Source organism: Aedes albopictus, chromosome 2 (assembly GCF_035046485.1).
Source record: "Aedes albopictus strain Foshan chromosome 2, AalbF5, whole genome shotgun sequence".
Taxonomy (NCBI): domain Eukaryota; kingdom Metazoa; phylum Arthropoda; class Insecta; order Diptera; family Culicidae; genus Aedes; species Aedes albopictus.
The window spans coordinates 33,820,624-33,847,977 of record NC_085137.1 but is presented as its reverse complement, the minus strand read 5'-3'; the positions used below and the strand labels follow the sequence as shown (position 1 = coordinate 33,847,977).

Below are 27,354 nucleotides of genomic sequence, written 5' to 3'. Positions count from 1 at the left end.
AGCCCAACGACCGAAAATTGACTGTACTCACATAGTTTCTCGATTGTTTCTTTAGAGATCAAAGTGTGTACAGGGAGAAGCTTTAATTCATTTGCTGTAGCTATCCAGGTCTCCTGGTGCAGACGTCAGTCGTGACGGTGCATCAGGATCGCTTCTTTCTGGGCTTTACTGGATGCACAGCTCGCACTTCTTTCCAAGGGTATCGATCTAGTTATCCAAAAATGGTAACCAGAAATACGATCGGGCCATACTTTTCATCTTTACGATTCCTACATTTGCCTTGTGAAGTTCGTTCAGTAACATCTTCCTCAATTTGGTAGGAACTACGATACGATATCCCCACAGTAAACTCATTTCTCTACACTTAATTCATCACGCTTCTGGGCTTCTTGAAGGAGTCCTGTCTGGGATTCCTTCAAGGGCTCGTGTTAGGATTCCTCGAGGAAGCTCTTTCGGGATTCTCCCAAAGATCCTTTTTTGGGATTTCTTAAGAAACACATTTTGAGATTACTTCAGGAGTTCCTAGATTCTTTCAAAATTCCTTCCGAAATTTTTCTACAAATAAATTTCGAGATTTCTTCAGGAAATCATTCTAGGATTACCCTATTTTTCCTACGATTCCTCCAGGAAATTTATCCGTGGTTTCTTCACCAATTTATTCTAGGATCCCTCTAGGATTTCCTTCTGCGATGAAAGTCTCTTAAATAAAAACAAATCAATCAATCCTTCTGCGATTCCTCAGGGAGCAATCTGATATTCTTTTTAGGGTTTCTTCAGAAATTTCCTCTGGGAAAATGAGATTCCTTTCTGAGATTCTTAAGAGGTTCCAACTGAGATTCTTCCAGGATTCCTTTTAAGACTTAAATAGATTTTTCTCAATGAATTCCGGGAATCCCCCAGGAATTCCATCCGAGATTCTCCCAATAGTCCTTTCAGAAGTTTTGTTGGACTTCCAGAAAGTATTCTTGAAAATTTCAGCAATTTCATCCTGGATTCCTCTAGGAGTTCTTTCGGAGATTGCTTCAGGAATCCTTTCTGAGATTTCTTAAAGGAATTCCATGCGAGATTTCTCCTGCAGTTCCGTTAGGGATTTTTTCAGGGTTCCTTTTTTGAGATCCGTCCTGGAATCTTATAAGAACACTGACGAGAACTTCTTTTAGTTTTCCTTCAAAATCTTCTCCGGGATTCCTCCAGGAATTCCTTTCGGATTTTTTTCAGGAAATATTTCTGGGATTGCTTAAAGAATGTTTTCATTCCGGAGTTCTTCTAGGAACTATTTCCAAGATGTTTCGGGAATTCCTTCCAGGATTTTTTTCTGAGATTCCTATGAGAACTGCTTCTGGACTTCTGGCAACAATTGCTTCTGGAATTTCTTCCGAAGCTATGTCGTGGATTCCTCCGAGATTTTTTTTTCTGTGCTTCCTTTGAGAACTCTTTCCTAGATCTCCAGAAAAGTATCTCTAGACGAATCCCGGAAATATTTCCTGGAGGAATCCTGACAGCTTTAGATAATATCCCAGAGGGAATCTTTTACGGAATCTCAGAAGAAAACCTCAGAGGGAACTTCTGAAGGAATCCTAAATAAACCCCCGGAACAAATTTGTGGAGACACCGCGAAAGATCTCTTGGTGTCCCTGTCGGGTCAAGTACACTGAAGACGACCTTACAGTTGAGGTCGAAATAACATCTGTCAAAGGATGCAAATTCTTAGTGGGATTAAAAAAAAGACACTACACCGTCTTCAGCCAGAGGCTGTACAGACTGAACATTACATACACGAGACAACGGACAGCACACATAATACCCAGTGGCCCAATGGAGAATTTTCCGTTTGACGAAAAGTTTTCCCCGCTGGAGCGGGAATCGAACCCGCACTCCGAGGCTTACGACACGCCTAGACGACTGACGCCACTAACCGCACGGCCACGAAGCCCACCAGTACTTAACCCGATGTTCTTTCTACTTACATACTTGATGGGTGTTAACCATGAGACCATAATTCGCTTTCACCAGTTGTGTGCTAGAGTATCTCATGCATAGGTGCCACATTTCTGGTCTGTTGTCATTGAATCAATCCATTTGCTGTACTTTTGCTGTTCTTGTTAGTTGAAGGATTTCGTCAGGCTACCTTACCGGAATCGCGCAGCCGACATCGCAGTGAAAAAGTTGCCTCTTTATATATAGCTGATACAGTGGCGATTTCTCAAATGTACCTGTTCTACAAGTACAAATTTCAAAATTAACTTATAATGGATGCAGAGTTGAGAACACTCACTTGCGAAGAGTTACACTCACTTGCTGTTTTCTGCTGCTGTCTTTTCTTGTAGTTATGATTCTTTAGCTTCGGCTCGGAGTATCACAACTTTAGAATCGATTGAATGGGCACTTAATAGTTTTGCTCCTTTCAATCTCCTGGGGCAGATGGGATTTATCCTATTTTGCTTCAGAAGGGATTTGATCATTTCCAACATGTTTTGAAACAACTACTTGTTTGCAGTTTTGCTACAGGGTATATTCCCAAATCCTGGCGGGATATTACTGTAAAGTTTATTCCGAAAGTGGGTCGTTTGTCGTATGAAGAAGCAAAGAGCTTCAGACCCATCAGTTTCACCTCTTTTCTTGTGAAATGCTTAGAACGCATTGTCGATCATCACATCCGTGATGTTCATCTGGTCAATGTGCCTCTTCATGTGAACCAACATGCTTACCAATCTGGAAAGTCCACTGTGACTCTTTTACACAAAGTTGTTTACGATATCGAGAAGGCATTCGCTCAAAAGCAATCCTGCTTGGGTGTTTTCTTAGATGTCGAGGGTGCCTTCGCCAACGTGCCTTTCGATGCCATATTGGAAGCCGCACGGGGTCAGTCGTCAGTTGAGGGTTGGTGTCGCCAATATGGCCTTTCGGTAAATCCGAGTAAAACATCTATTGTTCTTTTCACGGAAAAGCGAAACCGTAATGGTGTTCGACCTTTACGTCTCTTTGATTCTGGCTTTCGGGCAATGCCGGCGAACCGTTGGTACAACTTGGGGTCTAAAACCCAAGTATATCAGATGGATTTACACAACTGTTGTTCGGCCAACATTGGCCTATGGATGTCTTGTGTGGTGGCAAAAGGGCGAAGTGAGAACGGTCCAATCAAAGTTAGGCCATCTCCAAAGGATGTGCTTAATGGCGATGGAGCATTCTCTTCAACTCCTACGGCAGCGCTCGAAGATCTCTTTGACGTTGCCCCACTACACATTCATCTCAAACAAGAAGCACTTCCTTGCACTTACCGCCTATGGGTACTCGGTTTACTAGAGGAAATTCCTGTGAACGGCAGGTCAACACACACTTCGTTGTTTCCACTTTTGGTGAATTGGGACAAAGCTGTCCTTGCTCCAAGTGATCTGACAATTGCTTGAAATTTTCCATATAGGACATTTTTCACGAAATTCCCTTCCCGGGAAGAGTGGACATCTGGTTATCTAGAGAGAAGTATTTCGGACGGCATCACATGTTACACTGATGGCTTCCTTCTCGAAGATCGAGCAGGTGCTGGTGTTTATTCTCGTGAGCTAAGGCTGTATCAATCTTATTCGCTTGGTAGATACTGCACCGTTTTTCAGGCCGAAATCTTTGCTCTCATGTGCGGAGTGCAATCAGCACTTCAGCAGCATGCAATGGGCAAAGTAATATACTTCTGTTCAGATAGCCAGGCTGCTATTAAAGCACTTGCTTCGGCCAACTCCAGGTCGAACATAGTTATCGCTTGTCGAACTCAAATCGAGGAGCTGAATTCAGCAAACGCTATTCCTATTCCCTTACCTGTCCTTTCCCCTGTCCTATCTTTTTTCATTCCCTTCTCCGTCAGATAAATGATGAATAGGCTCGTGTTCATGGCGATGGCACAAATTTCCCAAATGGAGGAGATCTACTGACACATTCCAGCGTAACGGCACACCGCGAGGAACTAACTTTCGTGAATAAATGACGTCTGCAATCGAATATAATGTTCATGACCATATGGTTTAACAGGTTTTATAACAAGCTTATTAGATGTACTTCCTGATGCAATACTTTTTATATGGGGTTTTGGTTCCAATTTACTTTATATAACATGTTACATTTCGTAACGGGACACCATCGCAGAAATCTTCTTTTTAAAATTTTCAATCTGAAATGCGTATATCAGCTCTGTTATTAGGTTTTGAATAATAGAGTCTTCTAGACATTTCTTCTTTGGATTGATGTGAATAAGATTGCCGAAGTGAGTTTTACTGAGAAATGTATAGTTTTGGAAATATTCTTGATTTAGTTTTAGGAACGCAGCGTTACGCTCGCGTGAAAACAGTGTTTTGCAAATGGTGTCCCGTTACGGCTAAAGACATCTAGTTGTAGATCAAATGCTTTGCTAGATCGAATGTTGGTGTCTTCGGCAATGTTTTTCAGACAGATGGTAGCTGTCCTGTAGGACACAAATAGGCCTTCAAACCCGCTCTGGCCCTATGGTGGCCATCGGAATGGGCCCTGGGGAACCTGTTTCGAGGTTTATTAAACCTTCACGTACCCGACCCCCGACAATACATTTTCAAAATGCTGGCATTCCGTCAATTTTCATCTGATTTTTTTGAAGTCGCCCTCAATTGATCATAAATTGGTGCTTGTTTATTATACTCAAGTGTCCATGCAATATCCGGTACCATTCCGGAGATATTCCGGATTGTGCTGGGGTCAGGGGGTTGTCTAAATGACTAAAAGTGATTATTTCGTGTGTTGTTATGTTTGAACCATCGATTTTCAGCTGAATTTTTGTTGCGAACAGTAAAACACGACTGCTATAACCAGATTTTAATAAATTGGCCCATCCGGATCCTCGTGACAGGTTCCGCGGGGCCTCATTGGGGACACTTTTGATTTTCAACTTAAACACACCGTGCGACATATCAATCTTCATTATTTCGAATGACTGAGTCAGAAACGATAGACTGAAGTATGTTTCAACTAATATGGCTACCCCGGAACATATAGCACAGGTTCCACGGGGGTGTCATCGAAGACATTTCTGGTTTGTAACCAAAACATGCCGAGCGACGTATCAATCTTTATGATTTCGAAATAATGGGATAGAAACAATTGACTGAAGTATATATCAACTGATATGGCCGCTCCGTAACACCTGGAGCAGATTCCGCGGGGGTCTCTAAAACACAATAACACACACGAAATAATCACTTTCAGCCATTTGGCAAAACAGACCCCTTCCCCACCCCCTGTCCACAGTATAATCCGGAATATCTCCGGAATGGTTTCGATACTACATGGCCACTTGAGTGTAATACCTGAAGTTCAATTGTATCTCCAAAACTATGGTTGGGTGACGTATCTATCTTCGCGGTTTATCCATATTCAACATTATAATGATCCGAATACGATTCAATGATATCTATAGTACATTCTTCCAACACAGTCTTTTCAAGCATATGTTGCATGTTGCTATAATCCAGTAACGACACAAACAAACGGATTTCGAGACGAAAAAAGGTTGATAATCAAAACGACAAGAGGGAGGTCGCTAGACTTTCAATCAACTACTAATTTATGTAGTCACAAAAAGTAATGTAACGCAACGCCATGTTCGTGATGCATTTTTTCATGTTTTTTTTTATTTTCAATAAGCACATAAGCTTCAAAAGGTGTCAGGCCATTCGGCCGAAGGTCATTAGGCCGAATAATCATTAGGCCGCATGGTCATCAGGCCGAATGGTCATTAGGTCTTCTTCTTGCCGTTACGCCCCCACTGAGACAAAGCCTGCTTCTCAGCTTATTAACTGTTATTAACTGAGAGCTTCCTCTGCAAATGACCATTTTGCATGTGTGTATCGTGTGACAGGCACGAAGATACTTTATTGATGCTGAGTCTACTGATATTTTACCCATGAATTTTCCCTTCTTTTAAATATAGGCTGTTCTTTCTAGTTTTTTGGTGCTGAAACTGCTGATATTCAATTCATAAATGTTTCCTTCTTTAAAACATAGGCTGTTCTTTCTAGTTTCATAGTTAAACTAGTTTTTGGCAAAAATTGTTGGAAAAGGTAAAAACAACGGCTAACTTTCAATTCGTCCTGATGACCATTCGGCCTAATGGCCTTCGGCCTAATGACCCAGCATCGCTTCAAAATATATAAGTAAATTATACGGTGAATTATGGGGTAAACAAGGAATGCCAACCATCACTTCGGGATCTTCAAGTTTTGAACGTTGTGAGATTCCAAAAACCTTTTTATACATCATGGTGGTAATTCATAGGACATGGTAAAAAGGCTATAGCAACTAAAGAGTATGCTGTCACCACAAAACTTAATAAAATATCACTTGTTATACTGATCCACCAGAATACCTGCCCTTTGTTTACATAGTTTTCGTAGAGAGCTGAGAAGCGGGTTTTGTTCCAGTAGGGGCGTTACACCAAGAAGGATAATGAAAATATATACACCCTATAATATCATTTCATCATGGGTACAGATTTTTGGGTATATATTTGATGAAACCAAACTTCTTTATTCACTTATGAATGTCTTTCAAATTTCCGTAACGGGACACCATGTCTACGTATCCATTGTAACGCCTAATATAACGCGTCGATCAAGGCAACCCAAGTGTTGGAAGAAAGGTCTCCACAAGTACTAAGAGAATCCTGAAAATCATTTTTCTAAAGTTCGTAATAAATTCGTTATTACAACAAATGTGCTATTTTCGTAACGGGACACCATAAAATTGCGGCTATTGCAAAAAGTGCTTAAAACATATCAAACCCAATTTTTATGAAAAATTTCCTTTGGGTGTATAAAAAATACATTATTATACTACAATAACAAAAAAAAAATATAATGTTTTCGAACTTTAACATGCAAGCAGGCATACTTGAGAATTATCAATGAAATATTTCATTTTTATTGTATAAAATGCTATTACTTCACCTAGATATTTAAACACGTTACCAGTCAAATTTTAAGTAAAGCAAATTGTTTTCGGAAGATTGAATCTACTCTTTTTCATATGCTGGAAAGTTTGGGGCAAAACAATCACTTTGAAATTTCACACCCTTGGTGTAGAAGTGCGTGGAATGTGTCTACTGATACCTGATAGCTGACACACCGACAATTTCTTGGATGTATGTACTTACTTTGTATTTGATAGATGGGCTACAATTCGTAGCAGTGAATCTACTCCGAATGAAGCATTTGTCTCCACAGATCTTGTTGTAATGGATGTATAATGGTATAAAACAGTGATTTCGATCATTTACTTTCTATCTTTGATCATAAATTTGCCGGAGTCGTTGATTTTTTTTTATTGTAGTGAAAAGTGAGGTTATGAGGTGCCATTGAGCTGACGTGATACAGCATTTCATGTTCAGTCATGATATCAGAGCCGACGCTGTTTGATCCGCACCTCCTTGGTGGACAGAAGCTCGATACGTACCTCCTCAATCCAGCTGAAATCTGAAGGACATAATGTCCAAGCTGCACTACCAGCTAAGGCACACAACTTTTTTTAAATGACAGTCTTTGTCATCGACTCACCAGTGGAAGCATCAGGGCTATGTTGGAATCTCCTTTCACGTTGTCGACTCGCATTGTCGGGGCTGCAAGTATGTCAGCTGTTTTAGATATTGGCACAGTGTCCAAGTATGTTTTAGTTCTGTATAGGTTTAAATCGAATTGAAAAAAGATTGTTGATACATGTTTTTTGCTAAGAGCCAGATAACCATTACCTTCAGGAATCGTAGTTTTTTTTTCATTCAATAAAAAACATCAGAAAAATTATTTGAATATCGACAGTATGTAAGTTCTAAGTACAATCAAATAAAGCCATGTCAAATTTCAGCGCAAACGTAACAACAACCAAAAGAGCCCTATTTCCTGCCTATTAACATGGGTTCATTATCACTCCGGGGGAATGTGTTTCCCGGCCTTTCCAACATAATTTATTTTTGCTGTCGCCTTAATTGTCACTTGTAATAAATTGCCCCGTTTAGGGCGGTTTCCATGCACAGGACGTCTTCAATATTGAACACTCTGCTCTCAATGCATTGTTCAACTTCAACACACTGTTTGTACAGCAACATAGCATGAGAAACAACATTTGGGAGTCATTTCTATTGATTATGATTAATACTCCTAGTCCTACTCATACAATGTCATACATGTATGTTGCTGAAATATAGTCGTAAAACCGACGGTCGGTGGTTGTATCACTGTTGCTATATATACTATAATTAACCATTTGATTCTGTTTTCGGTTGATGTTTCGGTTTGTTTTAAATTGACGTTGACGTTATGTACGTATGTAAGTACTTTATAGATATCATTACTTATTAAAATCTGAAATAACTGCAAATCAGATTTTGTAATATGTATATCATCAATAATTGGCACAAAGATTCGAGAATTGAAGCAAAAAACTCCTGTCTGTCCTTAACTTTGCTATCTGTTATCTATTCTTGCCATTACGTATCACATAGCACAAACAATCTTGCCACATTTGCAACAGTATTTGACTTGGATTCGAAATTGCGGGTGCACTTTCATGGTTCCCTACTGCTGTAGTTGCTGTTCATGTGCTGCACCGACTTGACTGGGTAAACATAGCAGAACAGCCATGGATGCATTTCCATCCAAATTGCAATGGCGCATAGTTTGAGATAGACGAAACGGCATGATGCAAGTAGTGCGCCCAGAGTCGAGTCAGATTGCCAATGAATAATTCAGCGAACTATTGACGTGCTTGATTGACATTGGTGGCAGTTTGTCTCCCCTGTGAGCCACTGCGACTACGGTTGACCCTAAAACACATTAACATAACCTTCGCAATGTGCTTAACATTCAACGTTCTATACGGACATCTTCTCTCTCTTTCTCTTGACAGACTGTACATCGATCCCATCGTGTTCTACCGGGTGAAGATTGGCAGCATCATCACCGGGGCCATCTCGGCAGTCTCGTTCCTCGCGCTGACGCTCATCTTCCAGGGAATCCGCCGGGTGTTCATCCGGTTCCGCATCATCGAGCTGATCTGCCAGAACTGCTGCAGCTACTGCTACCGCACCGACAAGACTTCTTCGAAGGCACGGCAGATCTACGCCATGCTGGACAACATCGAGCACTACAAAAGCCAACAGTTGGAACGGTTGCGCGAGAATTACACCCAGCAGGTAAGGTTGATGTCATAAATTGATGAATTTCTGACCTTACGGAGCTCAAGAATTATTCTTCTCAAATGTGAGACTTGGTTTTGAGTTTATCACAAACATTCGTTCTCGCAGGTCCACCGTATCAAGGATAATTGCGCCCAGCAGGTCGAATGGATTCAGGATGGCTATAGTACTCAAGCCAAGCATTTGCGAGAGATTCGTGACATCGGTACACATCACCTGACGACGCTACGGGATCAATACTATGATCAGGTAAGACGGAAAGCTTATACTATCGAGTAAGAAAGACTTTCTAAGTAAGCACCTTTAAAACACAAAAAAGAAGGTAAGACGTAGGACAATTTCTTAACTGGCACAAATTATAACTGAATAAATTATTCCGCGGTACAACCACGGGACATAACTTATTTTTTCTCATTCTTATCCTCCTTGCTGCCGTATAGTGTGGCCGGGTGACTAATGACCTCCCACGCCACCACGCACAGAGGATTAAAACCTTCTTAAGCTATTATAGTGTTACATTTCCCCCCCCTTTCTCGCCACATGACGACAACCGGAACAACACCGTGCGATGAACGGTGGTACATTCACGTTTCAAGTTGCCGAAGCCATCGGAAAAAAAGTTCAACGGAGAAAAGTTTTATACATTTCAATCCCCTGCCTTTTCCCGTTGACGGCACCGACGACAACGGGTGACATGTGGCTCGTATCCGTAGAAAGTCCGCGTGTAACTCGGTTTGAGGGCTGGTAGCGGTTTAACAATTACATTGCTTTGAAATTCGCTTAGAGTCCTGTTACCTTTCTCTTAGAATTCTGTTTTTGAATCTTCAGAATTCTAATAGTTTCATGCAAACAATGTTCAAAAAGTTTCTTCAAGATTTGTTAAGGAATTCTTCCATAAATATCATCAGCAGGAGCTTCACACTTGAACTTTCCTTCGCGGATATCAGGCGTTCCAAACAAAACAGAAAATCTTCTAGGAATTTCTCAGAAACAAATATACTACCTACATTATTTATATTGAAGCCAAAGAATTTCAATTCGTTGCGCTAAGGAAAGCAAAAACATGTACTCATTAATCAGAAAGCGACCGCTACCAGCCCTGCGGTTCTCATTCAACGACACTCTTTCAATCTTATTAGGTATCAACTCGCGCATCCCATAGGGAGCCGTTGTATTGTACATCCACGTGCTAGCAGCGCCATGTGACTACAGTTATTTCAATTTCAATTCTCATTTCCCCCTTTTTTATCCAGGTGCGTCGCGTCCGGGACTATTCCACGAGTCAGCTGAACTGGGTCCGCGAGAATTACGTTTTCCAGCGGAACAAGATTCGCAAGTTCAGTGCCCATCAGGCGCTGAGGTTGCGCGAGGGCTACAAGTACCAGCAGCAAACGCTCAACAAGGTGTTGGAAAATCTGCCCAGTTTCTACTTCGAGAACTGCCGCGGGCGGAACGACGAGGATGAGGAGTTCGACGGTAAGTGCGCTTGCATACTTTAGCTACTATTCCTTGAGTTGGTAGAAGATAGAAACATGATGTGCTTAGTGTTTTCCGGAAAATGTTGGGGATGTAGTGTAGATAATTTTAAGTTTTTCTTTTTGTTTGTTCAGTAGTTGTTTGCTAATTAAGAGTAAATTGTCCAGATCCCAGCCATGATTGTTAACAGCCCAATATAAGCGTGTCCCAAAGCGGAAGAAATGTACAACAGGTAACATGCTTGCCCCCGTAAAAGTGTCGATTATCGTATCCGTAGCAAATCCGCAAATTAATTAATCTAGTACTTCAGGAATATTTCTTCCAAAACTCTAACGAATATCTCCAACGCTTCAGGAATACTACCTTTAGGATATCGTCAAGAATTTCATATAGGAAAACCTGCGATCATTTGTCAAGAGCACTCGCAAAAATTTCTTCAGAAACTTTTGGCTTGAAATTGTTAACATGGAAAAAAAAATATAGCGATTGATTGTTTCTCTAATGAACCATCAAATTAGCCAAATTTTTACCATCGCTTCAAAATTCAAGATGATAATTTTAGTTTAATTCCCTCTAACTGACTTGAATTACAGTCTGTTTATAATACAGTCCCGCAAAGAGTGAAACCAAATCTACCTATCGAACTGTCAAATCGGCTACCTATCGAGCACGCCAGCAAAATTATGAAAACAAAGTCTTGCGAAGAAGAAGAACAACAGTCTAAAGAAGTCGTCTTTGCGTGTCTCTATATATACACACCAAAAATCCATTTGAGGTTTCAGCAAAATTTTGCTGAATTTTGCCGAGCTGGAGGTTTCAGCAAAAATTTTACTGAAATTCAGCAAAATTTGCTGATTTGTTCAGTAAACTCTGCTGATCACCAGCAACGTTTTGCTGAAATTCAGCAAACTTTGCTGAAAGTTCAGCACAAAATTTTGCTGTACCCTTCAGCTCGGCAAAATTCAGCAAAATATTGCTGGAAGCGTTTAGTGTGTACAGTCTCTAACTTGAATATAAACATGTTTTAAGGTGAAACGGGACGCCGTGTTATTTTTCCTATCTTGCCTCTCTTTCTAACAATTTGCCTCGCGATTTTGAAGATGGTAATCTCGAGTTCTATTGCACTGAAGATGATGAAAAACAATCAGCATGTGCAGTGCAAGTGAGCATATACAATGATAGGTTTTTGTTGCAAAATATGAAGTAGAATCTGAGATTACCATCTTAGTAGCAACAGAGCAATGGCGGATATTTACCCGACCGTCCCGTCCGCCCTTAAAAGAAAGTTACAAAATGCCCGGCAACACAGGGATGGCAAAAATACTTTTTTCTCTTTTCCGTTCATCGATACTGGCAGTAAAATAAAAACAAAACAACGGCAGCACCAATACCATCAGACGCCGCGCCGACGGCAGTCAAGCAGACGCTTGATGGTTTTCGCCTCCCCACGAAAATATTTATGAGCAGTCGTGCTGAGGCGGGTGATTGCGAAAAATGTCAAATATTTTCAACTGCTAATAACTCACTTGTTTTAATAAATAATTTAAATCGATTTGCACAAATAGTTAGAGCATACTCCTAGCTTTGTGATGCATGTAAAGAAGTTTGTCTAGAAGCAATTTGAAACGCAGAAAAATGCGAAATACGGGAAAGACAGAAATTTTTGTCGTCGTTGTGCTCGAGTACTGGCGTTCTCGCGCTTGGAAACCGTTTCGAGGAAGAAGGCTGCAGGAAAAAAAATGTTATGACATTTATTTTTCGAACAGTTTGAGTTTGGCTGGGCCTATGATGTTCGTGTGGAAAAATGTCAAATGTACAGCCGGTAACCGTTTTTTGCAGTACATTTCTCATTCCTGAACAAATGGAAAATGTTATGGGATGGATGTTAAAAATTCAATCGCCATAACTTTTTTTCTTATAAACAATTTCAAGTTAAGTCAACCGTTTTCCGAAGCTCATTATATAAGTAATGAACGTTCGCAATTTAATTGCATTCGGTCCATGGAATCCGGAGATATAACAGTTCAAAATTGGCTGTCGGACAATTATGACTATTACTAGAACCTTTAATTACATGTAAAATAGCCCGTTCTTTTCCAAATCTGGACCATAGATAGACTAGTTTACCAACTTACAGTAAAAATTTGAGATTTTTTGATGCACTTATTGAAAAATTACAGATAGTTGACCATTTTTCAAAAGTTAAAATTTTAGCCTGTCTTGATCATTTTGTCTATCCCCTGTACCTTCAGGGATTTCTTCGGAAATTCTTCAAACGCTAATTTTGGTAGTCGAAATTTGAAATCATCTGCTACAATTTTGTCAGATGTTTATTTTAAAATTTCATGCGGCTCCTGGAAGTTGAAGGGGCTTGCAGAGAACTTTCAAAAGTGTTTCAGTGATGCTTCAGAGGAGTTTCCAGGCATATCAAGGCGCTACATGAAATTTCAGGGAAGATTTGAAATGATTTTCAGGAGTTTCGAGGGATTTTGGTGCGCTTCCAAGTGAGTTTCAATGGAGTTTCTGAGGAGCGTTTCGGAGTATTTCAGGTGGTGTCAGAGGATTTCAGGGGTTTGGAAGCGGATCCGGAGGTTTCAGGAATCTTTTAAAAAGGTTTCATGATTGTTGTAGAGAGGTGCATCTGAATTCGTTCCAAGACGTTTCAGGGGGTTTAATATGGGCAAGGGCTTTATGGGAGTTTTAAGAAGTTATCAAAGGATTTCAAACCTTCCAGGTCAGGTGATTGCAGGGTGTTTCAGAGGGATTTGGAAGTGGTTTCCGGAAGATTCCGAATACTTTCAAAAAGCTTCAAAGATGTTTCAGAGGGGTCGCTTAACCCGTGTTCAGTTCTAGGCCTACTGGCGACGAAGATAGTCGAGTGACTTCGTAGCTTGAAGGAATAGAAGCGCCCGTCTAGCGAATTGGGAGTCGTGAGTTCGAGTCTCACCGGAGTACGTGGATTACTTTTCATAATTTCAAATCTCAATTTGTTCATCGAGCACATGTTCTGTTGTGCACATGGATGTCAAAGCATTTTCAACAGTGTAATTTCCCACATGGCTTGGTCAGCCAAAGCAAAATCAAGAAATTGGCAATGTCTTGATGTGGATTTAATTTAAAGTAAATTAATGCTTTTTCACGAAAAATGTTTTTGGTTTGGGAATAAGTTAGAATGCATTAGGCTGACACAAATTTCGATTTTCTCTTATGTCATCCCCCCCCCCTCGGACACAAATAAATTATTTAAGAAATTTAAAAATTTTAAAGGGAAATTAGAGCCGTCGATAAAATTTCTTAACAAATCCAATAAGTTTGACGATTTTGCCTAATTGTTTGGGTAATTTTTCATCAAATACATTTATTATTTATTATCCCCCCCTTGACGAGTCAACGAGCAAAGTGACAAAAGAAGAAAATGAGATTTGTTCCGGCCTTATTACTGCTTGATTTTCTTTGGCTAGATTTTGCTGTGCGCATACCTTATTAAGGTTGAAGGATTCATCATTGACATAATCGTCATCATTGAAAATTCGAAAGCAGTTTTCTCGTTCAAAGCTGAAAACTCCGCAGTGAAAATGTATTCACTGTATTGCGGATGCAGAATGGAGTGTAGTGAATACTTTTTCAATGTAAACATTCATGTTTTGAGCGAGAAAACTGCTTTTGAATTTTCAACGATGACGATTATGTCAATGACGAATCCTTCAACCTTAACCACGTCACGCTCGCGAATGTTCTTCGGCGCAGAGGGTGGATTCACAATGTCACAAAATGGGCCGTGCCGTATAGTGGAGTAACGAAGTGATTAACATGTGGCCACAAACGTTTTACACTCGCGCACCTTAGGGTAGGACGGGGCAAGATGGCCACCCGGGGCAAGATGAGCACCCCTCCGTTTTACTACTTTTATGATGAATTTAGCCCAAACAACTTCATAATCCGTTAGAATAATGTTCATCCTGTTTGTAAACCTGATAAAAGGTACTTTATAATAAACGAATTAAAAAATATCGTCAAAATAGTCAATAGCATGGATTTTCAGCATTTTCCTATAAGAAATCATCAGAATAAAATAAGGTTTTTATGTCAGAATCAAATTTTTACCATAATTCTGGTTATTAACCAACATTACTAGCTTATTGTAAAGCATTTTAATTTACATTAGAAAATATTTTCTAAAAACAAACATTAAAATTTATTCAATTTTAGTTATTTAACTATAGTGGGGCAAGATGAGCACCCATTATTCCCCATCAGGGGAATATAGAAAATATTTTGAAATTATTGTAATCCACTCAATAGTGCCGAGCATAGGTTTCCGTGACCTCTGCAACTATTTGGTTGCGTAAATTCCTAAAAATAAACAACTTAATAATCGTTTATTGTTTTTCGGGTTATTTTGTATAAAGTATTATAAAACCGCATTTTTTTTCAATAATCGAAAAAAAAATGATAATTTTAAAACGTGATACCATAGCTATAAACAAGGTTTACTATATCAATCACTGTATGGCCAATTTATTGTTAAAATATTGGGATTTTTATGAAGTGCTCTTCTTGCCCCGTAGCATGTTCGAACTGACCATAAAACATCTTTTTTGTTTAGTCAAATAAATCATACTTATTGTGAATTTTGAACCCTCCCATGTTTATGGCTGATAGAAAACATGATATAGAAAAGAACTACTGAGAGGTACTTTGAAAAATTGTGTTAACTTTCAATAAACTCAACGTGATCCTTAGGGAGCTCATCTTGCCCCGCCCTACCCTACTGACCACCCTTCTTCGGCCTATATCCCTTGGAAACACTTCCCCCGGAATCTTCACCAATCGAGACTCTTCACTAGAGGTTCTCGGTTCAGCTTTCTTAGAGCTGGCCATTCTATTCCGCCAGGACACTTAGACCACAAGATTCCACAATCCCACGCGCGACACTGAGACATCTCCTCGAATCGGAATTTCTTCTCGCCAGCCACAAGCGGTCCCGATTTTTGTTTTCGAGGTCACTTCGGCTTTGTTCACGGCGCACTCTGGGCACCTAATTTTGACCAGGTTCCCTATTGGACATCTGAGGACACTTGGGCTATTCACACGCGGAACGGAGTCACCGTTTATATCGACCTGTTTCTATGGTTTTCGACTGATCGGCTTGACGACTCACACAGAAGAGACCTGTTCTCGCCGTTTTATCTTCTATCGACCCTCTCGGTGGCCTCATCGTCGATCCTCGGGCGGAAGGCGCCACCCGATCATTATCATTTTTGCGTTTTGGGGAAAACTTCGTTTGTCGGAGTGGGGTTAGCGTTCGCGGCTCTCCGGAACACAAGTTTTTTTAAACAATAATAACAGGGTCTAACTCCTACACTTTTCAAATTTTATAATTAAGATTTTTATTATTTACATGGGAAAAATGTAACAAACCATAGTTGGCAACGGAATGATACATTTTCTCTATTTCTTACTCATATCGATTGTCGCGCTACGGAAGAGGATGTAATTCAACTTGTATGTGAATGCCTTGATATCAGTGATAGGAAATCTATGAAAATACGGAAATTGCTATCGAAGGGAAGTTCAATTGATGATTTAGATTACATTTCATTCAAAGTTGCACTCGATTCAACTTAAGTGCTTGGCGATGGATCAATCAACTTGGCCTGTAGCACTTAAGTGTCGTGATTTGAGAACCGTTTCACTGTTTGGGCACCAGAATAATTATGTAAAAAATATACCTAACTGAATATGCTCCTGACCTCACTCCTTTGTTTTTGTGTTGAAAATTTACAAATTTTGATTATTGGTGGGGGCTGGCTCACCAACACTTCCGGTCCGCTTTAGTGCTTTATGCATCATTGTGGCCAGGTGTTGTTCTAGTTTTTCCAACTGTATTGTAAAGCATGAGCGGTGATCCTTGGCATTCTTGTGTAAATTGGGGTACTCGGAATGTTGATCGATCACCGATTATTGCTGGCAGATGCAGTGGAAAATTTGTCTTAATACGTATCAATCGTCTCTGACAAACGAAAAAAACTGACCTCACTGATTACCTGTCTCTGAGCCAAATTTGGTATAGAGTCTTCAGTCTCCGATTAATCGCTTCATGTTTGATGGAGGCTTTTAATCCAATGGGTTACATAGCCGCTATCCGAATGAAGAGAGTAATGTTCCGCGTAATATATCACAAATCAAAAGAGGTGCGGTATATTACGTGGAGCGGATATACTGAATTGGGTACCAGACCAAGTCCCTGCTGGTTGGCACGAAATAGGTGAGCCATAGACAATAGAATCGTCAATGTCGTAGGGCATAGTATGTGACTATTGTCGAAAAACCAAAAAAACTTTTAATGCCCAACCAAATCATTAGCAATATCAATTTGCTTCAAACGCGTTCCAGTGATAGGGTTAAGATTAGGATCAATTGTTACAATACAATTTCACGTTTCAATATGTGTTTAGTAGTTTTAGAGGTAACAGCCTAATAAGAAATTTTCTGTAGGTTCATAACTTGCACTCAACGAGTTGAATGTTATATTGCCTCACAACTGTAAGCAACATTATTACTCATTAATAAAAGGTTGTATCATCAATATGGACATAGACTTGCTGAACGAAACATTTGACCAATTAACATCTTTCAGGTATAAAATAGGTAGTAGGACAAAACTTTTATTTTTAAAAGTAGTTATCTATGTTCATGATAGAAGAGTAGCGTAAAGTGATACCACCCGTTTCAGATCCAGAAACGTTTCACACTGAAAGAAGGTTGGAATGACAGTGTGAACAGAAGATCCGAACTGCTAGGTGTAAGAAGAAGTATGTTTATCTCCCCTCCCCTTCCCCAACACTCTGTAGAATTTTGATACAACTTCACGTAACTGTTTACTCCCTAGCCAAGATCACAGGGTTTGACGGTATTTAAGTGAAGGAAGTTAATTATAATTCTTGTAATGAAAATATCACCTTTAACACTTTAATGCGCCTCCAGCGGTTCATTGCGAACCGGCTGCTACAGATGGAGTATAGCTGATTTATCAGAAATGCTTGATAAACTGGAGGAACCTGCTAGGGCTTAGTAGTTTCTATACTCAGAAAACAGGTCCAGTCGGTTGAGTCGGGAAGGGTTGCGAGAGTCGTTGTGAATCATAATGAAAACATTTGTGCTTTGTGACGAATCTTGGGATCTTTCTGGAGTCAACAGACTTGGAATTGTTGTCTGGGCTTTCCACTATTTGGTTAATTTTAACAATCAATATGCAACAAATAGTAGTATCTCGTGTATTCAAATTGCTCATTCACAGTGCTGACATTGTATTTACTTGTGATTAATATTAATTTTAATTTTCAATATCAGTATTTTCATATGTGATAGTTGTTTTCTGAGTAATCCCTAATATGTTTTGAATGTCTAATGCTTAATAATGTTTTCTTGCCATATCAATTTAAAATAACTAAGAAGCCGAAACCAATAGTGTGAAAGTGCAGCATTTAATAGTGCTTGCTTATAGATTCGAAGCCAACGGGTGATCAAGACTCAAGACTTAAGACGCATACTTGACGAAATCGACAAAAACTGACTACTTCGTCCTATATATATATATATGTTTATACTAATATAAGTGGGCCGCGGAGCTGTGCGGCCCAGTATTTCCTTTTATTTTTTAATTCCAGAAAACGCCATAGTTCTGAAGAAAACTTATCCTGGTACACCCACGAAGTTCCCAAACACAAACGGAAATTGTCCGGAGCAATCAAGATAAGTAAAAACTTTTATAAACAGGCACGCAACTCTTTCTACTACTAGGCAAATAAAATATTTATGTGTTTGCTTATTCATCACATTCGTGGCTGTGCGGAACATTTTATAATATAGGTACCGTACTTAACATTTCTTCAATTCACCTTTAAATAACTGATCTTTAAATTTTGTATAAAAACTTGCATCTCAATTATTTTCATCATATTAGTTTTCTTTTATTTCAGAATTTTTAAAGCATTATGGTAGAAAGAGTTGGTGTCATGATTCATGCAAAACTTGAAACTGAAAACTCCTTATTTCCCCCTATGGGTTATAGGGAGGAGCGGGACATTCGAGCCTACTCATCAGTGGAATGGACTTGCTATGCTAATCGGTTTAGCATAGGGCAGATACAAGTCTACTGGTAGACGTATCGCCCAGCGATTCAACGCAGATTGGCCACGGCCCGGGGGTGCGTTGATTATAACAGAATAACAGAATAACAGAAAATTTACAAATTTTGATTATTAAATTAAGTTTGTTCGCGCGTTGGAACGATGTTTGTTTCCGAGTTTAATATTATTGATTCAAGTAATGTTGTATAAATACAGTCCAATTAGTTATAAGTATTTCAGTGAGACCAGATAGGTCAGTTGAAATTAAATAAATAAATATACAAATATACAATATATTTGGTTGCCAAGTGAAGGTTGGAATTGGGATAGGTTCGAAGTTTTATATTTCAAATACCGTCGTGCGGGGCTACTTTTGAAATGCGGGGCTACTTTGGACACTTTTGAATATGGATTTTTTGAATTCAAAATATGGTTCAAATCTGTTTGATGTCTTAGGAACTATTATAAAGCAATAGTTTTCCCTTCATTTGGTTGAAATTATTTTTCAAACAGACCGTTTATTGCTTGTCAGGACGCGAAAAAAAATCGAATAGTCCAATATAATATACATAATGTATCAGAACATTTGGTCTGTAGGCATTGTTTCTACAGTTCATAAATTTCAAAGGGTTGATCAATTCATTCAAAATGTATCAACGTAGCATATACAATCGAATATTTGTATCGTTATACGTTATAAATGACCGTTTCGCCCAAATAAAGGATTGATGGTCCCTTTTTTCAGGCTATCTATATAGCAATATCACGCTGCTCATAATACCAAAGGTAGCACAGAACCATCTTAAAACGCATATTTTTATTGAAATTATGTATGATACAGTATACTACAGTATTGGCACAATGTAGTTTTCCAAATAACCCTGGAATTTGAAATGCAGTTTTGTTATAGATAAAAATGTCCAAAGTAGCCCCCATCCGGTTCTATATGAGATGTGTCAGATTGGTGTATGAACAACTTTTTTGTTTATTGATGGATTTAGCTCAAATTTTGCATACATCCTACATACATACTCACAATTATTGCGTATAAAAATTGCGGAAATTCATTCACTAGTCTGGGAGTTATAATGTCATAAAGTTGAAAAACCATGAAAAAGTGTATAAAGAAGCCCCGCACGACGGTATGCTTCTTTGAGTTCTTGGGATATTCAACACTTCTGAACTATGGACTTCGACGTTAACGTGAGTGTGATTTTTAACACGAGATATGTGGAGCGGACCTGGTGTGGTGGTTAGAACACTTGACTATCACGCCGAGGACCTGGGATCGAATCCCACTCCCGACATACTCACAAAAAATGTGGGTTTTTCCTTCGGAAGGGAAGTAAAACGTGGTTCCCGAGATGAACTAGCCTAGGGTTAAACATCTCGTTAATACAGACAAAAAAAAATAAAATAACACGAGATATAGTTCACTTATTGACCTCAGATGTCAGTACAGCCATACTCAGAACACCTAATGCCTTTTTATCAGTCTTCTTAATTCTTGAATATCTCCATAGATATCCTCCGAATCCGTCCTTACAGAACATGAATGAATGAAATGAATCCTAAAAGTCTATTTCTATTAGATTTGTCGCTCTTTTCTGGCATTAATACTTGAAAAAGTGGACAATATTTTTATAATCATCGTGTATATCAGAAATCTCGACAACCTGACTGAAGTCAGGCTTTGACCTCAGAGAACCGTAGATGGACAATAGTTAAAATAATTTGAACGCGACAAATTTATGCACATTTATAATAACAGTTTATCTACTACTTATTGACTTTGAGGACTGACTTCAATCAGGCTATCTGAGATAATCAGGAACATTATCGAGAAACTTACTTCATCCTGACCTCTGAATCTGAATCCTGACCTCTGATTATCCTGATCTCTGAAGTCAAGGCATGACTTCAGTTAGGCCATCAAAAACTCTCGGGAATAGTTATGAGACATCTTCCCATTGACACATGATAAAATATAAGTTTATGTGGCTCATAAAGCTTCACGTAAGTAAACACATGTAGGGTATCGCGCCACTTGGGCGGTGGCTTCTATATTCGTCTGTTTTCCACTATAACTCAGTCAATTTTGAACCAATTGACTTGAAATGTTGTACACGGGTAGATACTATACCTATACCACATTCCAAAAGTTGTGTCAATTGGTTCAAATTTGACTGAGTTATAGTGGAAAACAGACGAATATAGAAGCCACCGACCAAGTGGCGCGATTCCCTATTTACGATTCGTTTTCAGTTTATTGAACACAGGGACTGACTTCAACTAGGTCATCACAGATACCCAGAAATCTTGTTGAGAAACATCTTCCACCCGGTGCGATGTAATATTCGTTCAACAGAAAATTTCGCGTACGGTTCTCTGAAGTTAAGTCAAAGCCTGATTTCAGTCAGAGCGTCAAGATTTCTGATATACACTTCAATTATTCAAACATTATTCACTTTTTCAAGTATTGATGCCAGAAAAGAGCGATGAATACAATAGAAAATAGTCTTGGAGGATTGATTCGATCATCATGTTGTATAAGTACAGATTCAGGCAATCTATCGATATATCAAAGAATTATGAACACTGATAGAAAGGCAACTGGTGTTCTGAGAATGCCTGCACTGACTTCTCTGATCAATAAGCGAACTATATCTCATGTTCAAAATCATTTGTAACTAACACACGTTAACGTAGACTTCGATAGTGCAAAAGTGTTGAATGTCCGTAGAACTCAAAGAAAGCACCTTGGAATCTTAAAACTTCGAACCAATACCAACTCCAACATTTTTTTAGCAACTAAATATGCAAACTTTCATTGATTTTCTTTGTTTATGAGAGAAGCGTGAGGTTGCAAATAGTACTTGTTAATATTTTACCCGACCTGACCCAATCACCCACCGGCCATATTCCGTCCAGAAGTCCAGGAAAATGTTCATACATATATTTTCAAAACTTGGAGTTAGGATACAATCAGCTTTAGAATGTTTCTATTGTATATGGAAGTTTCAGGAGGTTTCGGAGAAATTCCTGAGGGTTTCAACGGGCTTCAGAGGATTTTCAAGAGGACATCAGGGTGTTTCAGCTGGGTATTAAGGAATTCCAAGTAGCTTCAGGAGATTTAAGGGGGTTAGGAAATGGTATCCAGAGATTTCAGGAAGTTTTTGAAAAGATTTCAGAATTGTTTCAGAAGAATTCAAGTCCTTGCAAGAAGTTTCAGGTTGTCTCTCAGGGTGTTTTCAGTGGACCTAGGGGGGTTTTCAATGTACCGTCTACCAACGTTGGTTTGAATGATACCTCATGCATGACAACGAGGTTCATTTTTAATTTGAACTTTTGGTAACAAAGAAAAAGGTTCAATGCGTTTTATAAACAACCAGACGTTTCAGGGAGATTTGGAGGATTTCTAAGGGATTTCAAGAGGCTTTCAGAGGATATTTATAAGGTTTTGTTGGGATATTTGAGGATTTGAACGGGTTCCAGATGGGTATGTATGGGTTGGGTAGTTTCAGGGAAAATTGGAGCCATAATTTAAGCCTCAATCGTAATACAGCGAGGTACGATCGGTTGACCTATACTAATGGGAGTTCTTGTTTTCTAAGAGAAAACTTTGACTTCCTGATCTGATCTGATGTGATGAAATGAACATTTTCCACAGACATAATTATGCTTTCAGACTTCCTTTTATTTTTTTTCGAGGGGAATTGACCATTCAGATCTCTGGAATTCGTGGAAATCTGACAATGTCGAAGGCATTCCAGGGAGAACTAAGGAAGGTTTCTCTGGATGAATTCCTAATGGAATTTCTTGAATTAATTTTACAACAAATCTCTGGAAGTATTACAGAAGGTATTTCTCAAGGAAATCCTGAAGAAATCACTGAAGGAAACTTTTTACTTTTATTTTTATTGATAACTAGCTGACCCGGTAAACGACAGACTGCCTGTCTACTGCCCTTAGAGTAGAATTTTAGAGTTTCCCGTTTCTCTTGCCTCCCCGGTAACTATGACCGTGTCATCATAGTCAATAGTTCCACATGTTTTTCTCCTGTCGGTACTTCCCCAGTTACAGAACCTCAGGGTACTCATTTATTATCAGCTTCTCTTTTATTGAATTTCAAAGTTTTGCTCGGGACACTAATCTGTGGGATTAGCGAGTATGTTACCTTAATGACATTTATTTCTTCTGGGGCACTCTACCCAACATGCTTTGGATAACACTACACCACCTTCCACCAAATTCCCCTTTTATTGGCCTAGTTGAATAATATTGATTCATATTTTGATGCAAATGCCGAAAATACAATGGTTGCACCCAACACCCACAATACCTTACACACGTGCCCACTTCCACACAAACACACACACAGTGTACGCAATAATTCCGGAGGACAGCGAAGCCTACCGGAAGTGGGAGCACATGACAAAGCTGTGATTCGCAAAAACAGAAACCCTAAACCCTCTCACCACTAACTATGTAGTACGACAGCATCAATTCCGAAACACCTACAACGGAGGAAACCCCAGCAAAGAATCGTCAACGGAGTAGCTCTTCCCAGGTGCACCTAAATTGGTCGCGTATCTTTTCCCCACTCACCCCCAATACCTAAGTATGTTCTGTTTTTTTTTACTTTTCCTGTGTTGCAAGTTTTCGGGGTTTGGTTCGGTTCGGTGCGGCGGATCGAGTGGTTTGGTGTCCAGTCTCAGTCCCATCAGTTTATTGATCGTTCGTGTATCCATTTTCATCGCATCATCAAGGCGAGAGCTGTTTATTAACCTTTCACAATAGCGCATATTAACCATTCAACCTTTCGGTGGTACAGTGGTGGACGAAATTAAGTGGGTGTTGATCGATTTCCGTGAAAAAATATTATTTTGTAATTATTCTTAGAGAGAATTCAACCGATTTTTGTGTGAGTTTTAGAACACCTACACCACATTTTACTTTGAATCATGATAAACAACATGGCGACCGTAAACAATGTGTATGGATAGTTAAGTCACCACAAGCAACTTCAGAATGAAGTTGCAGTTTAACAGCAGTGCAATCAAATGTGTTGCAGTTATCGAACGTCTACTGTATCCTATGAAAAGTTCATTAGGGGATTCACTAAACAGCCTAAACCGATTAAACTTCGCAATCATCAAGACAATCTTTGATTATTCCATTCGCAATTTTCTTGAAACATTTCAATAATCAGATAGTCATGGCTTACGCAGTTATATAATCTGTTTAGTGAATACCCCTATTGTAATTCATGCTAATGAATCCATGTTAGGCATTTTACCTTGTTCGTTCAAGAAAATCGACCTACTTTTTTGACCAAAAACATTGAAACATACCTATTTCAAAATCATGCAGTTAGGTTTCTTTTACATAACTGAACCCCCTTCTGCGTAAAAACTTCACATAACATAACATATTTGTGATTTCGAACAGCGGTAACAGAATCAAACGTTAATTATATTAATTTTTCGTCGATGCTTTTTTGATTAACTTTAAGTTCTGAAGATGATTCAAACTAGTGGTTCAACTAGTTTGGATCATCTTCAGAACTTGAAGTTAATCAAAAAATGCAATAAAACTTAGAACTCTGAAGAAAATCCACATCAAAGAATCGAAACGTCAGCGAGGAATCAATAATACCAACGATGAATTCTGTGCAAGTGAATCACACTGTAATCTAGGGTTACAGAGACCGAGTTAACTAGATTTCCAAAGCACGACAATTTCAGCATTTCAATGAAAATCGATCATCGAATACACCATTATTTTATCCATCACTGTATCCGAAAATCGTTCGAGTTCTCACAGCTGACCATCATTAGTCCGTTTCATGTTTCTTGTTTCGTGTCGGGGAAAATTTCGGTTGATTGGTTTGATGATGATTGTGTGGTGGTGGGTGTTTGGAAGGAACATGTGTGTTTGTCCGGTCTCGTCCACCACCCATCAGCCAATGCTTAACACAATGGATGATGATGGTGGTGCTGCTATAATAGGTACTACTGCGTATGATGGTAAAGAAAAATAGATAGTCTACCTTTTTTCCGGTTGTCACACTCGTTAGGCTCGTTGGATGATGATGTATGCTTCATTTAGTACACTTCAGTTGGAGCTGGCTGGGTGCTATTTTCGAGTTTTCCACTTGGACAGACAGGGAACCGTGTCCGGTGTCCTTTTCATACTCACTCTCTCTCTCTCACTAATTTTTCTTTTTTGTTATTTGCATTATGCATGGAAATACGTGTGAATTTATGTAGGTGGACTGCCTTTGGGTTTCAATTTATGGTGGTAGAGTCTGATGTTTGTTTTAAGTAAATGCCATTTGCTCAATAAAAATATATCGTCTCATTTTGACTACAGTACATTTCTCGAACTCAAAAATCGAAAGAAAAATGAAAAACTCGAAATAAGTAAAATTGTAAACAGTTATAGTTTGACATTTGAGATCGACTTTGACGTGATATGCTGCCGTGAATCGCATATCAGTTCCATCTTTGCTGAATTTTCTTTGCAAAATGGACAGATATGCGATTCACGGCAGTATACTTTGACATTTGCCACACTGGGGATTCAAACAAGTTCCTATCTGACGTACACGTTGAAAAAAGTTTACTCAAATGATGAGTTGAAGCTAGGGGCGACAAGATTTCATTTATTTAGTATTACATCAAATTCAAGATAAAACTGAATCAACAATATTTCTCTATGATACACGGCTCGTGGCTGCCGTTCTCCATCCTCGGTCACGCCCGATGCTCGTAAAGTCACGTTCCACATGATCCGCCTATCGTGCTCCCTGCGCTCCATGCCTTCTTGTGCCAAGCGGATCTGTCGCGAACACCAACTTTGCAGAGTTGTTGTCCGGCATTCTTGCAACATGGCCTGGCCATCGTATTCTTCAGGCTTTGGCCACCGTCTGGATGCTGGGTTCGCCGTAAAGTGCAGCGAGCTCGTGGTTCATCCTTCTCCGCCACACATCGTTCTCCTGCACGCCGCCGAAATTCGGCCTTAGCACGCGTCGCTCGTAAACTCCGAGTGCTTGCAGGTCCTCCTCGAGAATGGTCCATGTCTCGTGCCCGTAGAGGACCACCGGTCTTATTAGCGTTTTGTACATGATGCATTTGGTGCATGGTGGTGGTGGGTAAATCTTTTTAGACCGCAGCTTCTTCTGGAGCCCGTAGTAGGCCCGACTTCCACTGGCGATGTGCCTTCGAATTTCACGAATTTTAGTCACGTTGTTGTCCGCCGTCAGAAAGGATCCTAGGTAGACGAATTTATCCACCACCTCGAAGGTATCCCCGTCTATCCTAACATTACCACCCAGACGGATCCGGTCGTGTTCGGTTCCGCCCACCAGCATGTACTTTGTTTTTGAGGCATTCACCACCAGTCCGACCTTTGCTGCTTCGCGTTTCAGACGGGTGTACAGCTCTGCCACCGTTCCAAATGTTCTAGCGATAATGTCCATGTCGTCCGCCAAGCACACAAATTGACCGGATTTTGTGAAAATCGTTCCCCGGCTGTGGAGTCCGGCTCGTCGCATCACACCTTCCAGAGCGATGTTGAAGAGTAGGCATGAGCGTCCGTCGCCTTGTCGCAGTCCCCGACGCCTTGCCGTCCATGATTTTCCATAGCTCTGCGCGTTCGATACTGTCGTATGCCGCTTTTAAGTCGATGTACAGGTGATGTGTTGGGACCTGGTATTCACGGCTTTTCTAGAGGATTTGCCGTACGGTGAAGATCTGGTCCGTTGTCGACCGACCGTCGATGAAGCCAGCTTGATAACTTCCCACGAACTCATTTGTTTCGGGTGACAGACGATGGAAGATTGTAACGTTTTCTCCCGGTGGTAAAATAAATAAAACAAAAGAATTAGGCTAAAAAAATCAAAACAGAATCCTCGTTTCAAAAATTCCAGCTTTAGCGCCATTCCTAAAAAGGAATGCTGAAATTTCATTTAAGGGTTGCCCAGCTCTCAGTCGGGAAGTCGTAGGTCCGACGCAATCGCAATAGAGGAATTCCATAAAAAAAAACAACATAAAAGAATCAAAAACACAAAGAAATCTTTATCACAATTAGTGTTCTCACAATCACTACATATAATTTTCTAGGCTTATGCATTTTGATTAACATTTGCACAAATTTATTAATTGGAAAAACCTAGCCCTAACTCGCGCATTTTTCTTCGTGCATTTTTCACAGTGCACTCTTCTTGCTTGCGTATCTGCATCGGTGGCGTACAAAAAACCGACCGCTCGAAAGCGCTGTTAGAAATCACACATTATTGCATTTTTTCACTGTTCGTAGGCACAGGCTGCTTACGTCGGTCTGCGGATGCGTGATAGCCACAAAGCGCAATAGTTCCCTTCGGTGGACCAACATTGCTCTGGACCGGCGATGGAGGAAAACATTCTGATATAACTCTCATCTGATTTCTCATGCAATAAGAATTGCAGAGATCAGGCATTCTCAGGCACCAGTTGGTCGTTGTTGATCGGATGGACGCCTACCAGCGTATGCACAGCAGCT

At 39.8% G+C, this 27,354-nt stretch overlaps 1 protein-coding gene across 1 annotated transcript in view; it reads left to right on the top strand.

Annotated features, from left to right (window-relative positions):
• LOC115268609 (uncharacterized) overlaps window positions 1-27,354 on the top strand; it is a 194,298-nt gene that overhangs the window by 148,395 nt on the left and 18,549 nt on the right. The window contains exons 3-5 of the mRNA XM_062849444.1: window positions 8,914-9,199; window positions 9,311-9,451; window positions 10,456-10,678. Coding sequence (XP_062705428.1) covers window positions 8,914-9,199; window positions 9,311-9,451; window positions 10,456-10,678 — 650 coding nt within the window. The remainder of the gene's footprint in view (window positions 1-8,913; window positions 9,200-9,310; window positions 9,452-10,455; window positions 10,679-27,354) is intronic.